Consider the following 13975-nt stretch of genomic DNA (forward strand, 5'->3'; position numbering starts at 1 on the left):
TAGACTGAAGTCATTAAAAATTGAAATCATATAGAGGTCTTCTTTATACTTGCAACTACCCAGAAATGAAAAATTTGAAGATCCTGATCCAGATTCCATTTCTCCAAGAAATTGAACAAAAACCTGCGTCACCTAAGTGGTTGAGAAATTGCATTAGAAAACATTATACAATTTCATAATCAAATCATAACATAATATCAATTACAAAATAAATTGAGAAATGATATACAATTTCATAACACATCATAAATGAGGAACAATATACTCATTCAAATATTATCGGCCTTTATTCTTATATAACATTAGAAAATTGTCTTTAGGAAGTGGAACACACAATGTAATTTCTCAAATTCTATAACCTCTATTAGTTGGTTCTATATGCTTGCTCTCTCTAAAATAAAAATATCCAATACAAAGTGTTCCATATTTTGGACAAAGAATCTATTTAATATACCCATTGCAGTATCACATTTTTGCTAAGTATCCCTTTGTCCAACCTCCCAAAGTGGTTATCCTCGTGCAAATTCCTTCCAGCAAGAAAGCACTGAATAATGATTAAAAAAATATAATAAATAAAAGTGGTTTGCAGAGATTCTTAATCCAAAACATGTCATCATTAATTTAGTGGGCACCAAAATATAATAAACCATCGCCAATAGCACAAAATTTTGTACAAATCGTACAATGACATGTTGAAAATCGAGAAGCCAACAAATTCGAACAATAACTTACATCAAACAAATAATGAACTGTGGATATCAAACAAAATGCGACTAATCAATCAAAAAATTATAAAAAGTGAAGAAACTTACTATTTTTCAAGGTGACTAGTTGGAAGCAACGAGATCGGACTAATAAGAGGCTTAATGCAAGGTGAAGAAACTTCGACTATCTATTTCGACGCCTGCTTCAGTCTCCTCGTCGGAGTGTTTGGCCGGTCACTGAATCTCAGTGTTTAGGATTTTGCATGGTCGTGGATTTTCTATGGATTTGTTTGGTTAGGGTTTTTCGAATGGAGATCATGTTCGAAGAAGAAATAGGGGAGAGGTAAAGTAATTCAATTGGTAAATTTGTAAATTGATATATCAGGGAGTGAAACTGATTTCTTACATAAAGTTAATCTCTCTTAAAACATTTATTATTCAGTTGAAGAATTTATAGGTTCATAGTAGTTAGATATCTCATTTATCTATAAAAAGGATACTAAAATGTAAAAAAACCACCACCAAATAGCACAAAAATATTGTACAAATCACACAATGACCTGCTAAAAATCGAGAAGCCAAAAAATTTGAACAATAACCAACAACAAACAAATAATGTAATGTGAAAATCGAACAAAATAAGATTAATCGATCAAAAACTCCAAATAGCGAAGAAACTTACTATTTTTTGAGGTGATTGGCTGACTTCGACTTTGTTTCTTTCATCGTTTGCTTCAGTCTCCTCGTCGATGGATTTGGTCGGTCGGTTGGTGGATCTCGACGATTAGAGCTTTACATTGTCATCGGTGGGATTGGCGGACAAATGACTTTGTTTGGTTAGGGTTAGAGCTTTTCCTTCGTAGAGATTGACTGATAGATGTGGTTGGGAATGAAATGGGGGAGAGGTGAGGATTGACGTGCTTGGTTAAGATTAGGGCTTTTCTTTTGTTATGTCCGATGGATGTGGCTGGGAAAGAAATGGGGGAGAGGAAAAGAATTAATGAGGGGGTAAATTTGTAAATTCATGTATTAGGGAGTTAAAAAAAAAATTGGGGGAGTGTAAAATAAGTTTTGTTTAAAGAGGGAGCGGACATAAAGAAACATTCATGAATAGGGATTTATCTATAGTTTACCGATATTTTAAAATTATTTCCAAAACAAAGAGAATTTGAAGACTCCAGACACGTTTCAAAATATGCAGTCCATACATATTTCAAAAATATTCTTATCAAATATTTATTAAAAACTGCTACTCCATGATCATAAAGGTAAAACTACATTAAAATAATATAAATATTAAAAATATATAATAAAAATTACTAATAACATCAATACTTATCAATCCACAACACAATATGCCGTCGGAGTACCAAATCTTATAAGTCGATATCTATATATATAATTACATATTATAACACATACACACTCATAATAATAATCAAATCAGAATAATAATGACTTATATGATAGAACTAGTAAAATTTAGATCTAAATAAAAATTTATCTTAACATTAATAATTTATAACGTATAACTAGTGAGATTTAAAAATCTGGATCATTAGCACCAATACTTTGTAGGTCCTTCTCGCTGGACTCTATTAGTTCAACTAGGGGTGCAAATTAAACGAATCAAACCGGCTCACAAACTTTTCTAGCCGCTTCGGACAACTACCATTCGGATAACTTTGACTTACTATGTGGAACTAGTACATCAACGGCCCCCTAGAGTCGGCCCTATGATATGGAGAGAAATAAATACAGAAACCCAAACTGATAAGTACAAGGGTGAAAGTCCAGCAAAGGGTGATGAAATCCCTTGCCAATATTTGACCCTCGACCTCTACGATAATTTAACCTTAACATGTTATGACTTCTTTACCAAGCGTACAATTAACTTTTGACTCACTTGGACTTTTTATCTCATGTCAAGTGCCCAGTCCTCTATGATCCACTTGGACTTACGATTTCATGTCATATGTCTAGTCTTCCGTGACCCACTTTGACTTTTTCTTACCTAGCCTCATTAAGAATGGATAGTTCTCGACTAGGTCTTTTACTCCCTAGCATCGTTAGGACTTCTATTGTCTTGCCTAACTTCCAATGAGGATTTTCTGTTATTTAACCTTTAGTTAAGATTTTTCTATTCAATTATCTGATTATCTCTTGACCTACTTAATTTTCTTCTCAGATATTATCAAAAATCAAAATTCAAATTTGGACAACCTTAATTCGTAGACGATTGCACCCATCGAATGAATTTTTATCGATCAAAACACACACACCGTAAACTATGACTTTTAGTTTATGTATGCACCATCGAATAACATTAGAAAAGATTCGTATATTCTTTTTATACTATCAATCAAAGTGCAAGTTACATGCCTATAGTGCCCCTGGCAGTTAGCGCATTAATTAGTCAAGTATTTTAAGATTTAAATTTAAGTTACGGCGTATAACATTTTCATTAAGGAAGATGACAAAACTGATATCAATCATGAGCACTTTGATGATGGTAGATGAAAAATTTGCATGGGATCAAATTGATTATCTTTAAAATTAATCTCTTTTAAAAAATAAATATAATTAAAAAAAATTAGATGCCTATAATGATATAGATTAAGCTGGACATATAATATTCGGATTTTGACTATAGCCCATTCTCCTTCCATCACCAAAGTCAATCAGGAGTCAACGAATAATGGGGACGTGACGCTCCCTGCTGAATCCTCGAGTGCTCCGGCGAACCTGCAACAAAACCAAGCCGGGGGGGGTGTCCTGGCGACGACCCTCCGACGCTCAAGTCAGGCGAGGAATGGATGAAGAAGGTGGCTTAGAAGCAGAAGACTTGTGTACCTCCGATGAAGAAATGAAGACCTTATATAGACCTCTCGAAGGAGCCTGGGGCGCGCCAATCAAAGCAATCACCTGCTTTTGACCATGCCCAGGTATGGGTCTGTCAGAAGGACTATGCCCAGATATGGGTCTGTCAGAAAGACGTCCATAAGGCCATACCGCTACTGTATCAACCTCTCCATGATGTGACGGCGAGATCCTCCATCGTGCACTCTTGTGTACAGCGTAATCATCAGACATGCCTTTGCTGACATCCCATATCCTGAGCCGAACGAATAGGCCGCTCGGCTAACCTTCGTACCCTCGCCCTTGTCCTGGCCGAACGGACCACCCGCTCGGCCCTTCGGTCCCAGCTGGGCAGACGCCCCGCTCGGCCATTCGGTTCTCCCGCCTTGGCGTCGGAAACCCCAGCCCATGACTAGGTTATCTTTGGTTCCGCTCGGACCTACTCAGCTGCTCGGCGCGGCCATTAACCGCTTAGTCAGCCCTCCATCTGTCCTCGAGCCGAGACCCTTCAGGAAGTGGATCCCCCATTCTTACCGCCGGATCACTTGCCTTCCCTTCAAGTCTAGTCGAAGGAGGCAGTGAGTCCGACTGACTGGACTATGTGTCCGAGGGGGCGGTCGCCGCCTTTCCATCGCTTATAATATCCCTGGGGCCGTTCGGCCCTTCTGCCAAATTCAGCCGCTCGGCTCTTCGTTTTGGTTGTCTTGTCGCTCAACGTGGATGTTTGCTTGTCTGAATCTTCTCGAAAATCACGCAAATCCTCTTCATTAAACCGAAGCATGCGCGGTATGGGCGCCTTAATTGCGCCTGGTGACAGAGCGCCATGTGTAACGACCACCCTTCTTACTACTACTACTCTCTAAGGATGACCGTTACTTAACTACTAACTCTACTTAACCGGTGTGATTAAAAATCACGTGGAAACCCTACCGAAAAATTTCGGCAAAATCTCCCCTGTATCGGTGACCATAATCATTAATACATAGCATAACATACACAGCCACAGGCGGCTGGAACACATATCAAGCACACAAAAGGAATAACATCACCACGCAGTTTAATGAAATCAAATCATGCAAGCAATGAATAGAGGAAACAAAATAAAAACATACAATTAACTAACAGCGGAAGACTAAATGACTCATCTAATACATTCTTAATAAATGACAATCTTAATAAATTCCTAAACTAAGTCCCAAGGCTTCCATAGTCCTGGCATCACACACCATCCGCGCCACCTTGTCGCCTTCCTTACTAAATCTTCTCTTTTCCTTTATCTGCAGTAAGAGGAAGTGTAGTCTATAAGCAAAATTTGCTTAGTAAGCGCTATCTAACTCACAAAAACTCGATATGTATGTGTATAAATAAAAACATGCTAAAACTGAATGCTAACATGAAAAGCTACTCATGCTCATAAATAGCAAATAACAGCAAGCTAACTCATGCTCTTCTAATAGTAAAGAAACATACTGAAAGGCTAAACATGTAAGACAAGTCTATACTATCATGCTAGCATAAAGAATTTAACTTACTGAATTCTAAACACTTTCTGATTCTTATTAAACTTACTTAAAAAACTTATTCTTTTATTTCACTTATTTAAAACTTATTCTTTAATACTTGTAAACTTTTGTAAACACATTGTTTTATTAGTTCAAAAGCTTATACTTATAATACTTCAAAATAATAATCAACTTCTTCTTGGGCCCAGGCGTAGTACCATCTTATGCGCGTTCCCTAATAGGTTGGGGTAGCGAGCCACCAATCCTAAAAGAGCAGACCTCGGTCTACCAGGGCCAAGACCTCGGAATTGGACACCTGGATTTGTTTAACGACAAGCTCTTGGATGTCGGGTACTAGCCTCTTCTTAAAAGTAAAATACTTATTAGCTTATTTACTTCTTCTTTAAATGCCTCGGCATTTTAATAGGCACCTTATGTGCCAAAAATCCCTAAAGTCTCGACTTTGGGATCTACTTAAGGCCTCGGCCTTTTCTTTCTTTTCTTTATCTTTCTTATACTTTTCTTTATCTTTCTTATGCTTTTCTTAAACTCAAAATACTATTAGGGTATCTTTCGTATGCATTTATGAATGAAACTAACTATGTAACACATAATCATGCACAGAATACAAAAGAAATCTACCCATACAATGTTTATCAAAATCTGCACTAATGCTTAACAGAAATCTGCATACTAGCTTAATAAAAATCTGCATAATAACTTAACAGAAATCTGCATACTAGTTTAACAAAATCTGCATACTAAAAATTCTGCATATTCAAGCTAACAACAACTCTGCATTTAAGCTTAATAACAATCTGCTCTTGTAAAATCTGAAATGCTAATCTACAATGCTAACCATTCAAAATCTGCCATGCTAGACAATCAAAAATCTGCAATGCAAGCTCTAAAGCTAGGATAGGTTTAATGGGCTATCCTTGTTCAACTTATAGCACAAAAGGTTTACTCTTCTCCAAATCTAAATAACTAACTTTTGGTTTCATGGCAGCAAACTTCAAGATAAACCGAAACTAAGAAGGTAGGTACAGCTTAATCTGAATCAAAGAAGGAAACTAAAACTCAAACCTAAGCTTAAAATCTGAAAGCATCATTAAGGGTTCTAATCAACCTTGAATCCGATCCAACATTTGCTCAACCAACTCATGAACTGAACACATAAAAAAAAACATCTCTAAGCACTTCAATCCTATCCAAAAAACTCCAAACCATTCATGCCCATTCCAAAGCACAAACCGAAACTTCCCAAAACTCCTGTTCAGTGCCACTGCCAGAAAACCAAAAAGGGACCGAGAATGCTAGGTCTCGGGAGTAAAGAAAGGATCAAATACAACAACGAATTCGATCTCAACAAGAACTCAGAACTAGCTTACTCATTCCTATCCGAAAAACCAAAATTCGAAGCTATTCTACAAGAACAGAATACAAGATCAAAACCAAACTGAAAACTAGGGTTCATGCATGCTTCGGATTGCAAAGAAAAGAAATAAAAACCCCGGAGCTACCCTTACCGCAGGTGAGTAGCGACTTACCTTTGTTCCCTTGACTCACAGCCGAAGGAGAAACCTTCTAATGCTTCTAGGGCTTCGGCAACACTCCAAATCCGGCGATTCCTCGCGTCCACAGCTTCCCTTCGACGAGAGGATCCCGAAATGGTGAAGAGCTCCCGACGTTAGCTCCCTCGCTGGCCTCCGGAGGTGAAAACCCTAACTTGCCTCGCCTTCCGCCCGAGCACGGCCGTCGCGCGCAGAAGAGAGACGCGAGGAGAGGAGAAAGGAAACTTTAGATCGCGGTAATCCATCAAGCCCTAAGTTCTCCTCTTTTATAATCCAATATTCTGTTATGGCTTAAGACCAATTCCTTATAAATTTGTTTACAAAATACTTGCTTGGTCTTTTGGCTAGCTCGTTCGCTTAAGACTTGGACCGGGTTGGGGGTTTGCGGGTTCGAACCTTAGCCGGAACTCCCTTTTTCTTTTAATTATTTTTTGTTACCAACTACTCTTTAAATACTATTTGTTCTATATATAATTAACAAAACTTGCTTAGCTCAGTTGGTTGGCTGACTTTGGTTAGGGTCTAGTTTGGTCCGAGATCTTGGGTTCAAAACCCGATCTTAACACTTTTTATCTCTTCTTTTATTTTTAAACTTCTTGCTCTTGGTAAAAATACCAAACGAACTCCAAAAATTACATAAAAATATTCTATAAATTCCTAAAAATCTCTAGAATTTTTCTAAAGTATTTCTGAATATTTTTAAGAACTTTTAGAACTCCTAATGAGGAAAATTGGGTCGTTACACCATGTGGCTCTTCTTGCGTGGCGGTGATGATCCGTACGATGGGACGCCGATTACTTTGAAATGGACGGTTAGATGATGACCTCGTCTCTCGTGACCTGCATCCGACGGCGGAGGCCGACCAACCTCGGCCGTATAAAGCCTCCGTCTACTTCCTTCGCCGCATGCTTGCTTGTGCGTTGTCCTTCCGCCTCTTCTTCTGCTGCGACCTCCGACGATCCAGTTCCTGTTTTTCGGCGGCTACCATCCCACCGGTGATCCTTTCCGCCCGTTTCCTTCTCAGTGAGTCTTCTCCCTTCGTTTACAAGGTCTTCCCAACTCGTTTTGCCTCTTTCGTTCCCGTTCCTCTGGTTTCTTGCTATCTTATTGCTTCTCCGAGATGGCAAGCTCCTCTGAGCCCGCTGTTGGTGTTCATGGCCCTTGGTATATGACCATGGAGAGTCGGTTTGATGAAGAGGGCGCTCGGCGTCTTGTTCGAACGTATGGGATCCCTGATGACCATGAAATAATTATAGCCGACCCGTCCGATCGGCCTCATGACCCGCCGATCGGCACCGTTTGTTTCTTTTTAGACCAATTCCAGGGCGGCCTTAGATTTCCTACCCATCCATTTATTTTGGAGGTTTGTAATTATTTCCGCATCCCGCTCGGCCAACTTGTGCCAAATTCCTTTAGGCTGCTGAGCGGGGTGGTCGTCCTCTTTAAGCTGCACAGTATCCCTCTTGACCCCAAAATATTCCACTTCTTCTTCTACCCCAAACAATCCGAGTTGGGCACTTTTATTTTCCAAAGTAGAATAGGCTTTAAATTTTTTGACAATATGCCGACCTCCAACAAGCACTGGAAGGAATTCTTCTTCTATATCCGACCCCCTGTGCCGACCCAACCGGAGCTCGGCAAATTCAGAAGCAATCCGGCCTACCTTCATGCGGTGAACTGGTTGTCTGGTCAGCGGTACAAGATCGACCAGTTGCTTCTCAAGGGGGTGTTGTATATTTTTGGGTTATCTCCCGTTCGGGCCAATCGTCCCTACCGCATGGGTAAGGACTCTTTACTCCCTTAGCCTTTTTTGTCTAACTGATTTTAATTTCTTCCACTGCAGCTGAAGTCATGTGGCGCTCCAAGGCTACCGCTCATTTGAAATTGAAGGCCGTGGAAATTGAGGCGGCTACCAAAAAAGAGCTCGCCGCCCGGCAGATGCAGGAGAGGGGGGGGGGGCGCAATCCGCCCCTGAAACAGAAGTTGCCCCCTCCGCTTCAACGGAGGTTGAGGCGGATCCTGTTTCCTCGGCCCCCGCCGAGCTGGGAGTCCCTCAGGTCGGGGATCCATCGCTGGAAGTTCGGCGAAAGCGTCGAAGAGACTCCAGCCTTCCGCCGACCCAAGAGGGCGAGCCACAGGCGCCGATCGGGGTCGCTTCGCCAGATCGCACGCCGTCGCGGATAGGGACCCCAGTGACCTCGCCCACCGCACAGCCCTCTGGCTCTCCTCCACGGACTCGTCGTCGCTTACGACGGTTGGGCGAAACCTCAACCATAGGGGAGTCCTCGGGACAGGTGACCGCGGCTGACGAAGCGCCGGACGGCCACCCTACCATCAAGACTACCCTCCGATTCCCATCGGAGGAATATTTATTGTCCGCCGATCGGCCATCTAGCCCCGTCCATGAAATAACCCTGACGGGTCCGCTCGCCAAGCTTTTTGAGGACGCGCAGATTCAAGTGGCCCTCATGACGCCCAAGCAGCTCGGCGATAACAACATACAGCAGGCCACTCAGGTAAATTCATCTTTCTTCCTGTGTCATGCTATTGTTTGATTCCTGATTTTATTATTTCCCTTACAGCGTTGGGCTGAGCAAATCGCCACTAGCCATCGGCTAGCCGAGCTGGAGGATCTCCTGGAAAAACTCCCAAGTGTCGGGGGGTCCATCGGCCGAGCGGGAGAAACAAACCCTCGAGGCCGAACAGAAAAAGGCCGCCGATCTGGCTACAGAGGTGGCCCGACTCGAAGACTTGGTGAAGAAGCGTGACGGGGACGTGAAGCGCGCCAGTGGCCGGAAGAGGCGGGCGATTGCTGATCTGGATAAGATGAAAGTTGAAATCCGGGCCCTAGATCAGCAATCTAAAAAGCTGGAGGCCCAGCTGAATGCCGAGCGGGAGGTTCGTTCGACTGAACGTACAAAGGCTGAGATGGACTTGAAGGCAGTCCAAGATTCCTTAACTGCCTCCCGGGCGGTGCTTAAAAAATATAAGGAGGGAGAGCCGAGTCGCTTAGCAGCAGCGCGCCAAGAATATCTCCGCTCGGAACGGTTCGGCGCAAAATTCGGCGACAACGTCTCCTCAACTTTCGCCGAGGCGATCAAGGTCACCATGGCGTATTTGAAGAAGGGTGGGCACCTTCCTACGGGAATGCATATTCCCTCCTCCGACCTGGCGGGCATGATTGATGATATCCCGGACGCCTTTTTTAATTTTGAAGACCCGGAGTGAGGCGAGTTCTTTCAAGTGCTTTCTGTATTTCATCCGCTCAGCGGATGCAAAAAAATTTTTGTACGTGCCGTTCGGCCTCCTTATGTTCCTTTGCTTGTATTTTATGTTTGCCCTTCATTGTCTCTTTTTAGTGTGTTGCTGCTTATTCGTAGAATCAGTTGGACTCCCCGTGTTTCCTACTAAACGACCGATCGGGTTAATCAATTGACTTGTTTCCTCAAAATTGTTTAGCGCTTGGCTATACTGTTTGCCTTCAGTGAATGCGAAGTGTTGGCAAACCGACGGCTGATCGGCCTTAATCAATCTGGTACTTGCGAACGATCATGGTCGGCGCGGATGTTTATAGCCGATCGGCGCGGCTCTCGATCTTTAACGACGGTGCTCGTCGGCGCGGATGTTTATAGCCGATCGGCGCGGCTCTCGATCTTTAACGACAGTGCTCGTCGGCCGATCGGCCTTAATCAATCTGGTACTTGCGAACGATCATGGTCGGCGCGGATGTTTATAGCCGATCGGCGCGGCTCTCAATCTTTAACGACGGTGCTCGTCGGCGCGGATGTTTATAGCCGATCGGCGCGGCTCTCGATCTTTAACGACAGTGCTCGTCGGCGCGGATGTTTATAGCCGATCGGCGCGGCTCTCGATCTTTAACGACGGTGCTCGTCGGCGCGGATGATTATAGCCGATCGGCGCGGCTCTCGATCTTTAACGACGGTGCTCGTCGGCGCGGATGTTTATAGCCGATCGGCGCGGCTCTCGATCTTTAACGACGGTACTCGTCGGCGCGGATGTTTATAGCCGGTCGGCGCGGCTCTACGGTTTAACGTCTGGGCTAGACGGCCGTTGAGGCTAATTTTGACGCTTCCGTTCGGCGTAGCTCTTTGCCTTTCACCCAGCTTGGATAATGCCCCCCTGGCCGAACGGCTCAGGGTCTACTTCGTCGAGCATTTTGGCTCGGATAATATACCTCCGTCCGAATGGTACGGGGCCTTCGCTCCTCAAGCGCTTGGCTCGAATAATTAACCTCCGGTCGAACGGCTTGGGGCCTTCGTTCCTCGAGCGCTTGGCTCGAATAATTAACCTCCGGCCGAACGGCTCGGGGCCTTCGTCCTCGAGCGCTTGGCTCGAATAATTCCAATTGCGCACATTATAACATTTTGTCTTCTGCATTTCAAATATACAACCAAATGGAGAATATACAACACATATTCTATTGGTGCACCTCTCGCCCTGCCCTGGACAGGCTGGAGATAATTTGCGCTTCATGGTGGATCCAAGTGCCAATCCATCTTTATCCGCTCGGCGGCTCGTCCACCCAACTTCCTCGTATGTGGTCGATTCATCGCCTGACATCAAACTCCCGCTCTTGAGGTTCCAGAAGGAGGGGCTTGCTATAAGTCGAATCCGGGAGATGAAGTATCTGCTTTTGAGGGAGATGGGACTGTGGCAGTCGGTGCTTCCGCTCGGGAGAAGCGTCCGCTCGGAGGGCCTTGCCTTTTCCGTTGTCCCGTACCGGTATTTCATCTGACGAAGATCCCCGATTGCGATTCACTGCCACAGCATCAGGAGGCGTCCGGAATAGGGCCTGAAGGAATAGAACAGTAGCCGATGGTGTTTCCGCTCGACCACCAGACGCTGACGTTACTTGCTTCTTCGACCGCTCGGCTGTTACTTTCTGTTTTTGCTCCACAAGCTGGGCGGCCCTTATCTCGATCAGAGCGTCGAGTTCCTCGTTCGAGAGCGTCATCGTGTGTTGTTGTCCAGCCTCGTCCATTGCCTCTGCTCGGATGCAGGTGCGTTCCCACAGACGGCGCCAAATTGATCCTGTCCGAACCAGGAGTCAACGAACGCTAGGGACGTGGCGCTCCCTGCTGGATCCTCGAGTGCTCCGGCGAACCTGCAACAAAACCGAGCCGGGGGGGGTGTCCCGGCGACGACCCTCCGACGCTCAAGTCAGGCGAGGAATGGATGAAGAAGGTGGCTTAGAAGCAGAAGACTTGTGTACCTCCGATGAAGAAATGGAGACCTTATATAGACCTCTCGAAGGAGCCCAGGGCGCGCCAATCAAAGCAATCACCTGCTTTTGACCATGCCCAGGTATGGGTCTGTCAGAAGGACTATGCCCAGATATGGGTCTGTCAGAAAGACGTCCATAAGGCCATACCGCTACTGTATCAACCTCTCCATGATGTGACGGCGAGATCCTCCATCGTGCACTCTTGTGTACGGCGTAATCATCAGACATGCCTTTGCTGACATCCCATATCCTGAGCCGAACGAATAGGCCGCTCGGCTAACCTTCGTACCCTCGCCCTTGTCCTGGCCGAACGGACCACCCGCTCGGCCCTTCGGTCCCAGCCGGGCAGACGCCCCGCTCGGCCATTCGGTTCTCCCGCCTTGGCGTCGGAAACCCCAGCCCATGACTGGGTTATCTTTGGTTCCGCTCGGACCTACTCAGCTGCTCGGCGCGGCCATTAACCACTTAGTCAGTCCTCCATCTGTTCTCAAGCTGAGACCCTTCAGGAAGTGAATCCTCCATTCTTATCGCCGGATCAGATGCCTATAATGATATAGATTAAGCTGGACATATAATATTCGGATTTTGACTATAGCCCATTCTCCTTCCATCACCAAAGCCGAATACACGGCCTCAAATTTGACTTCATGAAATTTTAACCAAATACAAAATCAATACAAATTTGGTATTCATGCTCACACAAAATTTATTAGTTTAAAAGATATAATCAACACAAATTATTTTTAGAGAAAATTTTGTAATTTTTTTATCTAACATTCAAAAGGAAAATATTTTAAAATGCTTTTTTAAATATATCTGGACTACAATTTTGGAATGTATCTGGAGTCTTCGATCAAATTCCCTTTATTTTGGAAAATATTTTAAAATATTTCAATAGGAGTCACACACTTTATTTATTTATTTTTTATTTATTTATTCTCAAGTTTAATTTTCTTTATCGATTTGATCAGACGCTGTTCCGGACGGCGGCGCTGTATCCACTGTTAACGTCGTAGAACCTACTCCACACCATGATGCCGCCGTAGTTCGACGCCTGATTGATCGCCGGAAGCACCTGCGACGTGAGGTCGCCCGGAGGGATGTACCCGCTCCCTGCGGCATCCGTCGACGCCGGCACCCCCAGGAAGATAGTCGACGACTGAAAGCTGAAGGTCCAGGTGTTCCACGCTCCGGAGACGCCGCTGACCCCCGAGCTGTAGTCGCAGCTCGGGTTGTTGTAGAATTGCACCCACACGTAGTCGAACGTCACGGCCTGCAGCGCCGGCCCCAGATGCTGGTCCGGGAACGGGCACTGCGGCGCCGCCGACAGGTAAACTTTGGTGCCCCCCGCCAGGTCGATGAGCGACTGCGCCAGCTCCCCGTAGTGGTCCGACGCGCCTTGCTCGATGTCGAAGTCGATGCCGTCGAGCGCCGCGTCGCCCAGCGGCCGCGAGCCCGACGACCCGCCGAGGTAGGTGTTCCACAGGTACGTCGCCACGCTCGACGCGTCGTCGGAGGAGGAGAGCGAGTAGCTGCCGCTGGCTCCGCCGATCGACAGGAGCACCCTGATGCCTTGGGACTGGCACTGGCGGATGTCGTCGCTGAGACCGGTGCAGGTGCCGGAAAGAGGCTCGCAATGGCCGGCGAGGTTGAGGACGGGGGTTTGGCCGTTGCCGAAGGTGGTCAGGAAGGAGATCATGACGTAGGAGTAGAGACCGGTGTTGCATGTGTCGGCCAAGCTGCCCTCGTTGCCATTCTGGCCCCAGTAGACAGCGATGTTGCCGGCGTCGGAGAAGGCGACGAGAGCCGAAAGAAGGAAGGCAATGAGTAGGAGATGGGAGGTAGAAGCCATGGAGGATTTGGAAGGCGATGATGATGGAGGATGGAAGTAAGGGTCCCTATATATAGGGAGGGAGAGGAAAGGGGAGGGAGGAGGGAAAGGAAAGGGAAGGGGAAGGGATGGGAAAAGGAAGAGAATCAGTCAACACGGCTTTAGACAAGTCTACACGTTAAAGACTTTGATTAAGCAAGTCAACACTTACAATTTTTTCCTACCAACTATCACCAAATTAATGTAAGGCCAAGCTTTT

General features: G+C 45.2%; 1 protein-coding gene across 1 annotated transcript; it reads right to left on the reverse strand.

Annotated features, from left to right (window-relative positions):
- Positions 1-12660: 12660 nt before the first annotated feature.
- Positions 12661-13769, reverse strand: LOC122002830 (acidic endochitinase-like). The gene has a single exon (XM_042558178.1). It carries the CDS (start codon positions 13735-13737, stop codon positions 12853-12855), a length of 885 nt encoding a protein of 294 aa, XP_042414112.1. The 5' UTR covers positions 13738-13769; the 3' UTR covers positions 12661-12852.
- Between the last annotated feature and the right edge of the window lie 206 nt (positions 13770-13975).

The sequence above is a fragment of the Zingiber officinale genome, chromosome 7A, assembly GCF_018446385.1.
Source record: "Zingiber officinale cultivar Zhangliang chromosome 7A, Zo_v1.1, whole genome shotgun sequence".
Taxonomy (NCBI): domain Eukaryota; kingdom Viridiplantae; phylum Streptophyta; class Magnoliopsida; order Zingiberales; family Zingiberaceae; genus Zingiber; species Zingiber officinale.

Bases quoted from the DNA above. Each gene is read 5' to 3' on its own strand.
- LOC122002830 (XM_042558178.1), bottom strand. From the start codon at position 13,737: ATGGCTTCTACCTCCCATCTCCTACTCATTGCCTTCCTTCTTTCGGCT.